This window comes from Chionomys nivalis, chromosome 13 (assembly GCF_950005125.1).
Source record: "Chionomys nivalis chromosome 13, mChiNiv1.1, whole genome shotgun sequence".
NCBI lineage: Eukaryota > Metazoa > Chordata > Mammalia > Rodentia > Cricetidae > Chionomys > Chionomys nivalis.
In genome coordinates, this window is record NC_080098.1 from 75,579,307 (window position 1) to 75,595,870 (window position 16,564).

Sequence of the window (16,564 nt, forward strand, 5' to 3'; positions counted from 1 at the left end):
CTTCCTGAAGCTCCCAGACGACGAAGCCAGCACAAGGACAGCAGTCTTTGCAAGGGTGACACTGTCCTTTCCCGCTCTTGGGGCACGGCACGCGCCTGGAGCCTCAGCAAAAATAAACAGATAAATAAAAGTTCGAAGTCGGCGATGAGTACCAAATCTCGCGATATTTGGACATCCGCAGATCGTCCGGGCCGACCGAGTCCGGAAGGGAGCTCGCTGGAGCTGACTTGGAGGCTAACCCATCTTCTCGCGATATCTGCAGGAAGCGCCTACGGGGTCGCTCTCGCGGGATTTCGGCACTGCGGCTGGTCGCTGCGGTGACGCCCACCCCGAGCAAGGCGCTCCCGGCGGGTGATGCCAGGCAGGCGGCGTCCGTGCCGTGCCCTCCTCGCCGCCGACCGCTAGATGTCGAGAGCGGCGGGGCTGTCAGGCGCCTCCCCTTGGCCCGATGGACGCCTCCTCCCCGCAGCCCCGCGCGGAATCCCGCAAAGGTATGAGCTCCGAGCTCGCGCCTCTGCGCTGACACACGCCCAGAAGGGACTTCCGGGAGAGGCTTCCGCGTGGTTTTTTGATTGGCAGCTGACGCTTTAGACCCCTTTCACCGCGGGAACCTGAGCGTCAGGATTTAGTGCTGCCCCTCGCCGTGGGAGCAGACTCCTCATCTTTTCAATGGGGACAGTTGGGTTTCATGACTATTAGATGAGATGTACGCAAGTGACTCCACTTTTGACCCGTAATAAGCATTCAGTAAATGTCAGATATTTTTCCTTTCCGTCTTTGCATATGCCAGTCACTAGTCGATAGTAGGAATTTGTTAAGTGGATGAGTGAAGGCCTATTTAGTTAAGTTTTAGTCTTATTATACAGACAGCTTATTACGTGGTGTATTGAAGCCGAATTCTGCCTCTAGTAGATCATCAAGAGTTTTTGAAGAAGGCATGTTGTTTCATAAGTATCAGGATGCAGGCTTGCCCCCGAACTTATATTAATTGCAGTGATTGTTATAACTGATTAAAAATGGTTTTGTGTATGTCTGTGTGTGCATGCACCAGGCATGTGGACGTTAGAGGACAACCTGAGCACGTCAGTTCTCTCCTTCCACCTTGTGAGCTGTGGGGATGGAGCCCAGGCCACCAGTGTTAGCAGCCAGTTGGCTTACAGGTGGAGCATCCTACAGACCTTACAGAATGGATATACAGTTGAGTGTTTGCTGCCCAGGAATCTTCTGATAAATTTTGCTTTTCCTTTGAGGAAGGTCTCTCATGAAAGCAAGGCGGGATCCAGTGCTAAATCTCAAGAGTAGGCAACAAGCCCTGAACTCCGGGGCTATAAATTGATAAAGTCATCATAATTAAGGGCCCACGAATATAAATGCCTTTGTGAGTCTGTCTGCTAAAGGCAAATAAGTAGAACTTCTCTTTTTTTAATTGATTTTATTGAGCTCTACATTTTTCTCTGCTCCCCTCCCTCTCTCTCCCCTCCCCTTCAACCCTCTCCATGGTCCCCATGCTCCCAATTTACTTGGGCGATCTTGTCCTTTTCTACTTCCCATGTAGATTAGATCCATGTATGTCTCTCTTAGGGTCCTCATTGTTGTCTAGGTTCTCTGGGATTGTGATTTGTAGGCTGCTTTTCTTTGCTTTATGTTTAAAAACCACTTACAAGTGAGTACATATAATTGTCTTTCTGGGTCTGAGTTACCTCACTCAATATGATGTTTTCTAGCTCCATCCATTTGCCTGCAAATTTCAAGATGTCATTATTTTTTTCTGTTGTGTAGTACTCCATTGTATAAATGTACCACATTTTCCTTATGCATTAGGGAAATTGCTTTGGTTAGGGGCATTTAGGTTGTTTCCAGGTTCTTACTATGACAAACAATGCTGCTTTGAACATGGTTGAGCACATGTCCTTGTGGTACGATTGAGCATCCTTTGGGTATATACCCAAGAGTTGTATTACTCCATCTTGAGGAAGGTTGTTTCCTAATTTTCTGAGAAATCGCCATACTGATATCCAAAGAGGCTGTACCAGCTTGCACTCTGACCAGCAATGCAGAAGTGTTCCCTTTACCCCACAACCTCTCCAGCATAAGTTGTCGTCAGTGTTTTTGATCTTGGCCATTCTGACAGGTGTAAGATGGAATCTCAGAGTTGTTTTGATTTGCATTTCTCTGACGACTTAGGATGTTGAGCATTTCCTTAAGTGTCTTTGAGTCATTTTAGATTCCTCTGTTGAGAGTTCTCTGTTTAGGTCTCTACTCCATTTTTATTATTGGATTATTTGTTCTTTTGATGAACAATTTCTTGAGTTATTTGTATATTTTGGAGATCAGCCCTCTGTCCAGTGTGGGGTTAGTGAAGATCTTTCCCATTCTGTAGGCTGTCGTTTGTCTTGTTGACCATGTTGATTTACAGAAGCTTTTCAGTTTCAGGAGCTCCCATTTATTAATTGTTTCTCTCAGTGTCTGTGCTACTAGGGTTATATTTAGGAAGTAGTCTCCTGTACCAATGTGTTCAAATGTACTTCCTACTTTCTCTTCTATGAGGTTCAATGTGGCTGACTTTATGTTGAGGTCTTTGATCCTTTGGACTTGAGTTTTGAGCATGGTGATAGATAATGGATCTATTTTCTTTCTTCTACATGTTGATATCCAGTTATGCCAGCACCATTTGTTAAATATGCCTTCTTTTTTCCATTTGATATTTTTTTTGCTTCTTTGTCAAAAATCAGGTGTTCTAAGGTGTGTGGATTAATATCCATAAATGATCCCTGGAAATAAGATGCAGGGAAACTACTCACTACCTTTTTTGGACATTGTTCTTCATTTTATACCCATTATGTGGTACAGTGTCTGATAAATAATCGATGTTCAAATCATGTATGTTGAGTGTCAAATTAAGGAGTTAGGTTTTAAAAGTCAGAGGCAGATGCATCATTTAAAACAGAAATTATGTGTTAGGAACTGCTGTCGTGGTATCGTTAGCTCAGGCTCAGCTAGCGCTGTCCCAGAGAGAAGACCCTTGGACCTGCACACCCTTCGTGCCTGGACAGTAGAGTAGGGTATTAATTTCATAATAGAATAACAGTTTTCAGTTTGGATCTTAAGAATAGAGCCGGAGAACATGTTTTTTTCATGTGTACTTAGGATGACTATAGTAAAACCACCTCAGCAAAGTTAGTGGGAATAATGCTTTTGAGGAATAATTGATGAAGACCATCATGGTGAGTTATTCCTGCTAAAGACATCCTATACCTATCATTATAACCAAAAATGTTTTGAAGTTCTAACTGGAACTTCTCAGGAAGATCCTAGGAAAGCACTGATGGTCTTGTGGTATCAGTGAGGAGTGTGTAAGAAAAATAATCCCCAGTATCCTTACAGTTATAGCCATATAATTTCTTGGATCCTTTCAATGAGGAATTCCATTTGGAAAATTACCTTTTCTTAGTGCTCTCCATTTTGTTCTCCTTAAACTGCTTAGTAGTATATTCTAGGAAACCTCTCCCCACTCATGCTGTCTTCAGAAGAGAAAACAAGACAGTTGGCTGAATAGTTAACAAAGAGTGAGTTCAGGTGCATAGAAATCAGTATCTTCAGTAATGGCAGGATCTTACAAAGGGCTCTTAGGACTCATTTTTGTCTCTCTTTTCAAGACTTATTTTATTTAAGGTGTATGAGTGTTTTGCCCGTGTATTTATGTGCACCACATGTTTGCCTGGCACCCAGGGAAATCCGAAGAGGGTGTTGGATAACTTGGAATTGGAGTTATAAATGGTTGTGAACCACTGTGTGAATACTGGGAATTGAACCCTAGTGTTCTGCAATGGCTTCAAATACTTTTCAGAGCCTCTCTTACAGTTTAAAATATTCAACACCCAAAATAGATAAGCTGTAATGGTTGTGGCGTCATTTTAGTCAGATAAGAGGTTGCCTTGGCCTATTACATACCCGTGTTCAGAGAAGGATGGAGTAAACAAAAAGCTCATGTCACAGAGTTGCTTTCCTGAAGATTCCAGCTTACTCTTTACTGTGTCTGTTTCTCTTGCTGTGTCATATAAGGAGAATGTGTTTAATATTTATGAATCAGCAAGAATGTTTAAATCAGTGGATGTCAGCTCTGGTTGACCATCAAGATCAATTTTATAGGAAAATATCTGATAATATATTTTAGAAAGATATGCATGAAAATAAATATTAATTTTTTTTAAGTTATTTGGAAAACATGTTATATTTTCTTTTCTCAGATAAATGGGGTATGACTTCATGAGCTTTTAGAAAAGCTAATTTTCTTTCTTCTTATAGACAAGTGGTATCCAGGAGAAAGATGTCTTGCTCCTTCTCCAGATGAGAAGAAGCTTTGTGAAGCAACCATAAAGTCTATCACTGTGGATGAAAACAGGAAGCCATGTGCAATTGTCCTGTATTCAGATTATCAAGAAAAGAAAATACCTCTTCAAAGACTTCAAGAAGTAAAATCAGCTAAAAATTTCTCCAGAAGTTTTATATTTGATGATGAAGATTTGGAAAAACCTTATTTCCCAGATCGAAAAATTCCACCATTGGCTAATGCTTTTAAATTATCTGAAGATGGAGACTCCATTCCTTACACTATTAATAGGTATTTGCGCGATTACCAAAGAGAGGGAGCACAGTTTCTCTACAGACACTACATCCAGGGAAGAGGGTGTATTCTCGGTGATGACATGGGACTTGGAAAAACAATACAGGTATTTATATTAATTACTTTATAATCAGAGTAAGCTCATCCAATGTATAAGAGTGCATACACTTATGCAAATCTCTTTTTGTAATACCACCTGTTACTATACATTTTTGTTTGTCTCATTAGCTAGATGGTAAAGTTTCAGAATTGAGAACAGTGACTCAGTGTGTCACTATTTTATCCTCAGTACTTCGTTAGTATGTGGGGAATAACATTTTTCTTAATTTTTATTCTTAGAGAAAATGCCATATGCAATATAAAAAGTTAATTAACATCCAGTGCCCCAAGCCCTTTAAAAACGAAGCAAAATAGCCTTTTCATTTTAAAGATAAATTTGATATCTGTAATTCATATTGTAAGACTCGAGCTTTGTAATGAAAAGTGAGCTAAATCGCCTTTCAAAATGCCACTTAATTATACATTTTTAAAAATATATTTTGGTCATTCTTTACCCTTTCCTAACTCCTCTTAAATCCTCTGCCTTTCCCAACATAGTATTCTTTCCTCTCTTAAACAGACACACACACACACAAGCAAAAAACCAAAGAAACCAGGCAGGGGATCAACCAACAACAACACACACACTCAAAAGAAAAACAAAGCAAAGAAATCCATGGGATTCATTTTGTGCTGACCAAGGACCCTGTCCGTAAGGCCAGCTCTGGAGTGTGTGGTTGATACACCCATTGCCACTCCATTGAAGAAAATGGGCTTTCCCTCTTGATCAGTTATCAGTTGTAAATAGCTTCTTGGCTAGGAGTGGGACTTTGTGCCCACTTCCCTTTTTCCATTCTGGGACGCTGTGTGGCTTGAACTTGTGCAGATCTTGTGCTTGTTGACACAGTTTCTGAGTTCATGTGTGCTTCAGTCTTGCTATACCTAGAGCATGCTATTTCCTTGCAGTTGTCCTTAACTTCTGGCTTTGTAACCTTTCTGTTTCCTCTTCTGCATAGATCTGAGCCTGGAGGGGAAGGGTGTGATATAGACATCCCATTTAGTGCTAAGTACATTGAAGTTTGTCACTCTCTGCATTACCATTTTTTTTAAGCAAGCAAAAATCTTTTTGCAAGTATTGTTCTGAAACATTCTCTGTTTCTTTTTATCTTCTGTGAGGTGAAAAACAATAAGGAATGTGGTTATCTCTTTTGTCTTATGAAACCCACTTGTCACCCTCTTTTTTTTTTTGGCTAGGCCTTTGGTTCGAATGTTTGAACTGTTTCCCAGTCTTTCATTTATTCTATATCAGGAGGTAACTGCAGGTGAGGAAAGATGGCTTATAAAAACGTTTGCTTGGCAGAGTTTAGAAGAGAATGCCTGTGAAAGCTAAGCTTTTCCTGGAAGATATTTTATCTTTGAAATGCAGGTTATGACTTTTATTGTTCTAATGTGATAGTCTTAAATTTTTATCTATCTACCCATCTCTATATATTCTGTAAGCTATTTTGTAAATATTCCACAGTAAAGCACCTTCTGATTAGTTTCTTCTGAGGATTGGTTTTAAAATCTTCATTCTCAATTTGTCATAGATCTGTAAATTGAGATTTGTGTAGACCTGTGCTGTGGCAGTGAATTGTGGTAGACCAGGCCTGATCTTCTCCAGATATCCATGTTCCTTTTGCTGTGGAGTAGTAGACCAAGTATAGTGTTTCTCTAACCTTGCATGTCAGTGTAGTTTTGACAGATTTAGGCCAGTAAAAATAGCATAGACATGATGAGTGCCATTTTGGCCCTGGCCCATGAACTACCTGTATGATTCTTCACATCCTTCTTTCCCCTTTGGATATTATTAACACATTATAGTTAGCATCATTTTAATTATATCAGGCTGAGAGATTTCCATGGCTTTAGTCTCCCTGTTCACTTAGGGTGCATTCTCAACTAAAGGACAAGTTTATACCTTTTTGGGTATGGGTGAATGAAGCAGTAAAGTTAGAAGTTAGTGTATATTGTTGTTATTATCATTAGTGTATTTAAGGAATTAGGTAAAGCTGATTTCTAATTGGATCTTAAAATGTAGTTACAACATTTTACAAAGGTCTGAGTGTTTTTAAAAATGATTTGTTCTTAATTATGTGTGTATGTGTGTTTCTGTGCATGAGTATGAGCACATATGTGTGCAGGTACTTGAGGTGTTCAGAAAAAGGTGTATGGTCCTTTGGAGCTGGAGTTGCAGGCAGTAGTGAGCCACCCAGTGTAGGTGCTGAGAACCAAACCTCGTCTTCTGCCAGAGTAGTGCACTTCTTAGCTGCTACACCATCTCTTCAGCCCTAGATCTGAGATTAAGTAAATGAAAAGCATTTCATGTTTTTGCTTTAGGGAATTTGGCAAATCTAGAATTAAGATTATTTTGGAATTATTCTAAAGTATTCCATTTGTTTCCTCTAGTCACTTTTAATAACTTTTGTGTCTCAGTTTTTGTTCTATGAAGCACCCACTTGTGAATTTTTGATAATTTTTTATTTTGGTGGTGGTGAGTAATTAATATTTCTAACTACTGAGCCTATGGCTTAAGATGTTTTTTAAAAAAAAATGAACAACTTTTATTTCTTCAAATAAATCTCATTACCATTCCTTTTCTTCTCTCATTTGGGTTCAGATAATTGGTATCTACATATTAAAATCACTTTTCTCATAAGGTGTGTACTGACAAACAAATGCATGGATGTAGTCACACTTGTAATTCCAGCACTTGGGAAGGATGAAGCAGGATTGCTACAAGTTTGAGGCCACCTTGACCAGGTTACTAAGTGAGCTTTAGTCTTCTCTGGGCTAGAGTAAAAAAGATCTTTCTCATCCCCCTTCCTTGTCCCCAAATCCAAACTTTCCTTTATAGTTTTTCTACTTTCTTTTATATTTTTTCTCTAGATTTCAATATTTCTATAATTTATTTTTTAAAGTAATGATTTATTTACTTCTGTATGAATACCCACCTCATACACTTTCATCCCAAATCTTTAAAACCTTGCCGATATTATTTTTATCATTTTTGCAAAGAGCTATTTAGGGAGTTTAATCACCTTGCTGAAGTTCACATAGCTGCCAAAGAACTGGAGCTAACGTTTCAACCAGCAAGCGTCTAATTGGTTGAACGTTACTTGTTGTTGATCGTGTGACTATACATGCTTTTTCTTATTTTTAGTCTTCTTATTTAATTTTTGGAGAATAGCCGCTATTTAAAATGGTATGTGTATTGATGAGTTGTGGTACCCTACCTTAAATTGGCATTGCCATTCATTAGATAAACAAAGGCACTAATCTATGAGGCAAATATTTCTTCCTTTAAGGAATTCATTTTTTACAGGAAAAGAAAAATGTATAGTTTATTTTAGAGGCTTTGAGAAGATAGTATCCATGGATAGAAACAAATAGTAAGGTAATATCTCAGATGAGGGAATAAAGAAAGAATTCATCAGGTGGGCAGAATTGTTCTGAGACGATGGTCATGTAAAGTTTTATGTGTTCAAAGGTAGTATTATTATATGTTTGCTTGTTAATTCAAAGAAAATACCAATATTTTTATGCTTCCTCTAACATCTTTTTGTTTGTGGTTTACTGATTAGTTTGTCATATGTACAGTGAAATTATGCATAATGATAAAGTCTTTTTTCTTCCCAGGTTATTTCATTTCTGGCTGCAGTTTTGCATAAAAAGGGAACTCGTGAAGATATTGAAAATAACATGCCAGAGTTCTTACTAAAAAGTATGAAAAAGGAACCCTCTTCTACGGCCCAAAAGGTAAAATGTCTCGAAGTATTTAGCTTATAAAGCTGACATTGCAAATACAGAAGCATTTAAACACAATATAATGTATTATACATTTTAAAAACAGGAATTTAGAATTTAGACATTAAACTATTTCTTTAATTAGACTATTTTTGGAAGGTTGCCAGTTTCATCTGCTAGTTGCATCAAGTTATATCTCAGACTTGCCCACCCCGTAACTAATCAGGCCTGGCTCTGCTGAGATCAGACAAGATTGGACATGTTCAGGGTAACATGCACAAAATAAGAGATTTGTAACAAAATTAATAAAACAATAAAATTATCAGAAGCGTTACTCTTGCGGCCTTTGTATGTATACATGCATGTGTGTGTGCGCACGCACGCACATACGTATGCAGAGGCACATGCACATATGCTAATGAGGACCAGAGGTCAGTGTCTGGTGTCTTCTTTCTTCACCTTAGTTTTTGAGTCAGGGTCTCTCACCAAACCTGGAACTTGCTGATCCATCTAGACTGGCCGGCCAGCAAGCCCAGGAATCCTCTTGTTTCTACGTCCTCAGTGCTGGGACTGTAGGTGTTCACTGTCACCCAGCTTTTTAAACCATGGGTGCTGAGGATTGAATCAGACCTTCATGCTTGTGCAACAGGTCCTTTACCAACTGAACCATCTCTCTAGTCCCCTTATGTGCTCTTCTGTTGTCCTCAGTATTTAGAAAATTAATAGAAATAACGATGGAGTGATTAGATGAAGACAATTACTGTTTTATTAAGGTTAGTGAACTATATTCCTCAAGTTCTAACATGGGGTTTCTTTTTTAAGATTTTATAAATCTTATTCATAAGATTGCTATGAAGTCCAAGTTTACTCCAATGACCTCAGAAGGGTTATATTTATATAAAAAGTTATTACCTTAAATTTTCTTACTATTTTACCAGCATTCATGCGTGTGGTCTGAGATAATAGCTGCCTCAGTTGACACTGGTGTCCTCTTTCATTCTTTCCTTCCTTCCTCCATGTGTCTGTGCATATATATTTCAATCCTTTGTCATAGCGCACATCATTTTTATTAGATCTTCTTTAGCTGAAATTTTACTAATTTGTGTTGTCTTGTATTCTAATAAATTCCATTAATGTATAGATGTTTCTTTGAGCACTACTGTAGCTCCATTACTATCTTGATAAATAGTAGTGTTCTCGTTATTCTTGTCTGAATTGTCTGTGACTCCACTTTTGCTCTTTTTACCAAAGTACTATTTAAAAGACAAGTTCTAAAATTTCCAGATAAATATAGTATTTGTGATGGAAGAGCTTAGCTCTTAGGATAATATAACCGAGATATTTCCTTTGTAAAGTATTGATACTGTATTTTGTGTAGTCTGTTCTGTTATATGAAAATACCCATTTATTTTTTGTATTCTTTGTTATTATGGCCACATAATTGTGTACTTTCTGTTTAACCAAGCTTGATTGCCTTCTTAAAAACCTTAATCCTATAATTGAGACAAATTAGAAAGACAAAGATCCTCTTGACTGCTGAGTGTCAAGAATTCCAGCACAATTAGCAGATTTGCTGTGAGAATTGCCTGTCTATAAACATCAGAGCCATTTCAAGTAGAATACTAAGGTATGGAATTTAGCATAAGACTTAAAGGGATATGTCCTTTGAGTTTGGCTTACTCCTTTCACAGCTGTAAACCTGCAAGTCTTTGAGATGCTCACAAGACTATAAACTTTGTTTATGGGAAAAGGCTATGTTTTCACTACCTAGTGACCTAATATAATAGGGATTCCTTCAACATTTGTCACCTGTAAACCTATCCACTGTATCCCAGGAAACAACCTGTGATCCCATTTACTGAAAAATGGTATTGAGGGAAGGGTGTTAGAAATTATTTAACAAGGGAACCGCATAGCCACCAAAATTATTTATATGGCTACTGCTAAGATACTTAAACTCAACTCTCTTGACAAGCTCATGTCTGTATGTGGATATGTACTGTTTTTTTCATATTTTCTCATCCTGAAACTTTTGCAGTGTAGTCAAGAATCCTGACTTTTCTTGAGTGACAGTCTCTGAAAAAGAACTCAGGCTTGGACAGGTGGCAACTGTGTCTCTTGCTTCTAATATGATTTTCTTGTTTATTTGAGCAATTGAGTTCTGAGAAATTAAATTATCTGTTATGACTGAGGTTATTGTTGATCTTGTGTTTGTGTTGACTTTCATTGATCTCTTTAAGTTTGGTTTCATAGATTTTGTTTGTATATTGGTTACATACTTGGTTAACAGATTATTTGATGATTTCTGAGTTCAAAATTTTATCTTATAACTTGACCTAAATAATTTTATTATGTTCTGTCATTACGTATTTTAGATGATGGTTCAATGCTGAATTGATTGTTTTCCCATTGAAAGGAAATTCCTTTTTGTTGAAGTACCTAGCATTCTATCTTTGAAATTTCAAAACAAAGCCCTAATATTTACTGTAGAATTCTTTCAAATAAGTTCACTTTTGAAAAATGTGTCTAGGGGTCAGAAGGGTGGCTCAGCAGTTAAGAGCATTTACTGCTCTTGCAAAAAGTACCAGGGTTTGATTCCTAGCATCCACAACTCAAAATCATTTTTAACTTCAGCTCTAGGGGATCATATGCTTCTTCTGGTCTCCATAGGTTCCTGCATGCATATGGTGTTCATATGTGCATATCCACACACACACACACACATAAAAATTAATAAACATTTTTCTGAAAAAAATATGTACAGTACTTTTTTGTAGGGAAAGCTAAGGAATGATGCCAGAGTAAAGTTTTTGACAAAAGACTCATTCCACTGATCTTTCTGAAAACCCTTGAACATGACTGTTATTGACCTGGTCCTTCAGGCTGCTTCAGTTTGTCCATTGGGTTCTGTTTTTGCTTTTGTTTCTATGACTTTGTTTGATGGTTTCTCTTTCATTGATACTATTGTGGCCTTCTCAGTTCTGCAGCGGGTGGGGAGTACACACCCCTGTCATCTTCCTGGACTTCCTGCTCTGCTGGGAGCTCCTTTCCAGGCGTCACAGCGCAGATTGTTTTCATATTTGTTCTTCATTTTGGTGGCATCAGTGCACATATGTTTTCAGAGAGTCCATTTGGAGGAGCATACATTTTTAAAACATGTTTTGTGAAGCCGAGCAGTAGTGGCACATGCCTTTAATCACAACACTTAGGAGGCAGAGGCAGGCTGATTTTTGTGAGCTCAAGGCTAGCTTGGTCTACAAGAGCTAGTTTCAGGACACCTAAGTCTGTTACACAGAGAAACCCTGTCTCGAAAAACCAAAGAAGGAAAAAATCTTTTGTGAAAAAGAGAATAAATAAAGTGAAGCTAATGCCATGATTAAATCAACCCTGAAACACTGGTCTTTAATCTCCTTGAAAAAGAAACACCCAATGAATTAGATGCTACAAATTAAGGATTAGTATTCTGAGCTAGGGATGTATGTATGTGTAAAAGATCTATTTTATATACATTCTAAAACTTTGCAGGCATGAATAAAACTTTGAGGAATGCGTGAAATGTAAGTGCCAATGAATTCCTAAAGGAAAAGATACAAATCATGCATTCTTGGATGATTCATTAGATTTAGGCTAAGTTTATGCTTTAGTTTGGTCTTTATGAAATAAATCATAGTAAGTTAATTAAAATATTATCTTTTAAGATCAAACTTTGGAGATTCTAAGAATAAATTGTAAGAGAAGGGTGGAGGCTATAGAGACAGCTCAGTGGGTAAGGAAGGTACTTGCCATGATGAGGCCACGAGTTTGTACCTCTAGTGCCCGTGTGATGGAGACAGCTCAGTGGGTAAGATACTTGCCTTGATGGGGCCCTGAGTTTGTACCTCCAGTGTCCATGTAAAAAGTGGGTTGGCAGTTTGTACCCATGACCGTGCTGGCAGCAGAGATAGGCAGAGCCCAGGGCTTGCCAGACAGCCAACCTAGCCAAAATAGGAAGCTCCAGGTTCAATGAGAGAGGTGGGGACCCAGAGAGGAAAACATTCAAAATCATTCTCTGCCCTGCACATCTGTACACATGCACATGCACCACACAGGGAGAAAATTAAAATTGAAAAAATGAGAGGAAGAATTTCCTAGCAATTACAATACCAGTGTTAGAAAGATTTTCAGTTGTATTGAGCAAAAGAATTTTTCAGCTATTTTGTGTAGCATTTACCATCTTTTTTAGCTCTTGTTATATGACTGAAACAATTGATAAGTTTCTGTTTCCTTCTTTCACTGTGATAAAACACTATGGTCAGATGCAGCTTGGGGAGGAAAGGGTGTATTTGGTTTACACTTTCAGGTCATACTCTGTTATTGAAGGGCAGGAACTCACAGTGGGAACCTGGAGGCAGGAACCGTGGGGGAACACTGCTTTCTGGCTCATTCTCTCACTTGCTCTCAGGTTCATGCGTAACTAGCTTTCCCACACAACCCATGATAGCTTGTCCAGGGTACTACAGCCCACAGGAGGTTAGGACTCTCCACATCAAGTAATAATAAAGACAGCTCCCCACACACTTGCCCACAGGCCAGTTTGATCAAGAAAATTCCTCAATTGAGGCTTCTCTTCTAGGTGACTCTAGGTTATGCCAAATTGACTACTAAAGACTAACCTGAACAGAAACACTGGAATAGAAAAATAAGGAGCCAAGCAGTTTTAAGGAGAATAGGTCACAGGAGGCTGCATTGCAAATGATGCTATTGTAAACACTGTTCTGTGTACAGCTCATCAACCTTTGTAGTTAATAAGTATAGGGTACATTCTTAAGACAGACTGCAGTTGTGAGGGTAGGAAAACTACTGAGTGCCCAGATGAAGTTTGTACCAAGAATTGTCATCCTGTAATATACAAAATTCAAAGGGAGACATCACAGTTGGACTTAGTATTTTGAGCCTTGACTTTGTATTTGAAAGCAGAAAAATTAAATTATCAGGTGAGCTACAATAGCAAAGGTATTTGAAGGGAAGCAAGAAAGAGAAGGTGCTCCTGTGCTTGAGGAGTGGGGGCAAGGAGCTCACTTCAGTTAAACTTTTGCTTTCTGCTTTCTCTTTACAAACATAGTAACATATTTTGTTTCTTACAGGTCATAAGTGACCTAGATGAAACATTACACAGAACCTATAAATTGGTTTATCTCTTGGGTAACAGGGCAAGTATAAACCTTTAGAAAAGTTTACCAATAATACTCTCATATGTAACAAGCTATAAGTATTGGTCATAGGGAAAAATGAAATCATAAAAAATTTTAAGCTGTTTATAAGAGTGGTATCCAGGGTTCAAAAAGAAAAGTGGAACCTCCAAACACCACTTTGAAAAACAGATGTGTTAGTAATCTTAACAGCCTGCTTTGGTGGAAAGCTGAATTAATCAGCTGTCCGTCACTGGTACAAATTACCTGAGATAAGTAACTTTAGAGACGGAGAGGTTTATTTTGGCTCTTAGTTTTAGAGATTTTAGTTCATGATCTGTTGTCGTGCTCTTCAGCCTATGGCAAGGCTCCTCATGATAGGAATCCATGGAGAAGGAAACCAGAGTGAAAAGACACAGGAGATGTTCTCCAAGGGCATGTCCCAGGAGTTCAGTTTCTTTTCACAGGGTTCTGTCTCTTTAAAGTTCCACTACCTTCCCGGGAACCAGTCTTTTGCCACACACACTTCATATCCAGACTGTAGCTTTTTTCCAAATAGAGAGTAAATTCTGTTCACATGAGTTCAGTAGAGAACAGAGGATAGAGGTAGTAAGTACCGACCAGTCTTGAGAACATTGCTTCCTTTGAAGGGACTGGGAGCCAAAGATGTACACTGGAGAAAACCTGTTAGGTTTTGTTTCAGCTTGATTTTACTTTGTTTTTTAACCCTGGGAAATGTGCTCATTGATAAAAGTGGTTTGTTATAAAGATAAAGCTGGCATGTGTTGGTTCTAGATTGGCAAGAGAGATAGATGGGAGCCACTGAGTATAATCAAACATCATTTTGAAGAACAGAAGCAGTTAATCTGTGGTCAGAGGTAGTAAGGCAGGTGTGTGGAAATAAATATAGATCCAGTTATGATAGAAACCTACATGGAAGTCCTCTACTTGTTTCAGTTTTCCAGTGAGTTTCTCATGCCTTTAGCACAGAGAAGCTGAGGGAAACGGAGTAGGAAAGAGAGGTGAGAGGAGCTCCAGAAGACTGCTCGGAGAAGGATGCTACCCATTTGCTTTGTGTGCTAGATCTTTAATTTGATGTTGGGATCCTGATTTTATTGCTCTCTCTCTCAAAGAGTTACTTTTCTCTTCTTCAATGTCTTTAAGAATAGAAATGAAAAATGATGATTCTCTTCAGTGGGTTATCTTTGTTGATGTTCTGACAAAAAGCTAATTGAGCAAAGAGTATTTTTTTGAGGATGTTTGTTCACGTTTAGCAAACCAGTCAGTTCTATCAATCGCTTATAGCACCAAAATCAAAGAGGGACTGTTGATACTGTGTGTTTCATGTTGGAGTTCTTATTAAAACATGGATGCTTTCCTTCTGCTTTTAGATGTTCTTAATAGTTGCCCCTCTTTCTGTCCTCTACAACTGGAAGGATGAATTGGATACCTGGGGATATTTCCGAGTCACTGTTTTACATGGCAGTAAAAAAGATAATGGACTGATTCGTTTAAAGCAAAGAAAATGTGAAATTGCTCTAACAACCTATGAAACACTGCGCTTGTGTCTGGAGGAACTTAACAGGTAAAACCATAAGAGTGATGCTGTCAGTGTGCTGCCAACATTGGTCATATGCATCCTTTATGCCATGATTCAAAACTCAAACGCTTTTAGTTTGGTTTCATGTCAGGGTTATAAATAGCAGAGTTTGTGATAGTTGACTCCATCTGGAAGGTGTCCTACCACTTCATATTCTATTTTTTAATCTCAGAATAAGACTCCTTTCTAAACCGTACATTTTAAAGAATGGTAGGATTTGTCCCAAGTCCCCTGTACAACACTGTGTTGTTGTATGAGGAGTGGTGGGCTGCATCCTGCCGCCCTGCTAGCTTAATCCCTGAAATAACCACACAGAAATTGTATTAATTAAATTATTGCTTAGCCCATAAACTCTAGCCTCTTATTGGCTAACTCTCACATCTTGATTCAACCCATTTCTAATAATCTGTATGTCACCATGAGGTCGTGGCTTACCGGGAAAGATTCAGCATGTCTGACCTGGCAGCTTCATGGCGGCTCGTCTCTATCTGCTGCTTTCTTCCTCCCAGAATACAGCTCTCTCTTCTCCGCCTATCTACATTCTGCCCTATCAGGCCAAGCAGTTTCTTTATTGATTAACCAATGAAAGCAACACAAATACTGAAGGACCTCCTACACCACTGTGTAAATGATGCCTCCAAGAGTATTGAAAGCCACGAGGATATTTTGAGCTGTACCTTAGATAAGAAGCATACCCTGGCATATTTCCAAGATACATAGAAAAATCCCTGATTGGTATGTTGAGCCACATTGATGGAGGAAAACCAATTAAGAGGTTTGTTCTGAACTAACCTGTGCCAGAATTTCTGATTCATGTGTATAAGTTCCACCCTTAGAATGTAATCATGTTTAAAGATGTGTGGTGGCGCACGCCGGTAGGATTTGCTGAAGGAGGCAGAGGCAGGAGGATCACGAGTTCGAGGCCAGCCTGGACTATTTTTTAGCCGGGCGGTGGTGGCGCACGCCTTTAATCCCAGCACTCGGGAGGCAGAGGCAGGCGGATCTCTGTAAGTTCGAGGCCAGCCTGGTCTACAAAGGGAGTTCCAGGACAGGCTCCAAAGCTACAGAGAAACCCTGTCTCGAAAAACCAAAAAAAAAAAAAAAAGATGTGATTTTAAAAAAACTGGGCTATTTGAATATAGTTATAAGTCAACATAAGGCATCCTTACTAGGTAACAGACAAGTACCAAGAGCGTATGAACAGGGAAGGACATGTGAGTTATCTATTATCTTTTAAATGGTGAAGTATATGGTTTCAGTCAGTTTGAATTATAGTCAGTTGAAAGAGAGAATGGCAGAAAACTACCTTAAAGGTGATGCTTTCCAACCATCTAAAATCCCATGGCA

The 16,564-nt window shown here is 38.7% G+C and overlaps 1 protein-coding gene across 2 annotated transcripts in view; it reads left to right on the plus strand.

The window, feature by feature from the left end:
• The first annotated feature begins 323 nt into the window (after positions 1-323).
• Ercc6l2 (ERCC excision repair 6 like 2) overlaps positions 324-16,564 on the plus strand; it is an 81,748-nt gene continuing 65,507 nt past the window's right edge. For both annotated transcript variants that reach the window (XM_057787870.1, XM_057787871.1), the window contains exons 1-4: positions 324-491; positions 4,306-4,730; positions 8,342-8,461; positions 15,009-15,202. In XM_057787870.1, coding sequence (XP_057643853.1) covers positions 449-491; positions 4,306-4,730; positions 8,342-8,461; positions 15,009-15,202 — 782 coding nt within the window. In that variant the 5' untranslated portion in view covers positions 324-448. The remainder of the gene's footprint in view (positions 492-4,305; positions 4,731-8,341; positions 8,462-15,008; positions 15,203-16,564) is intronic.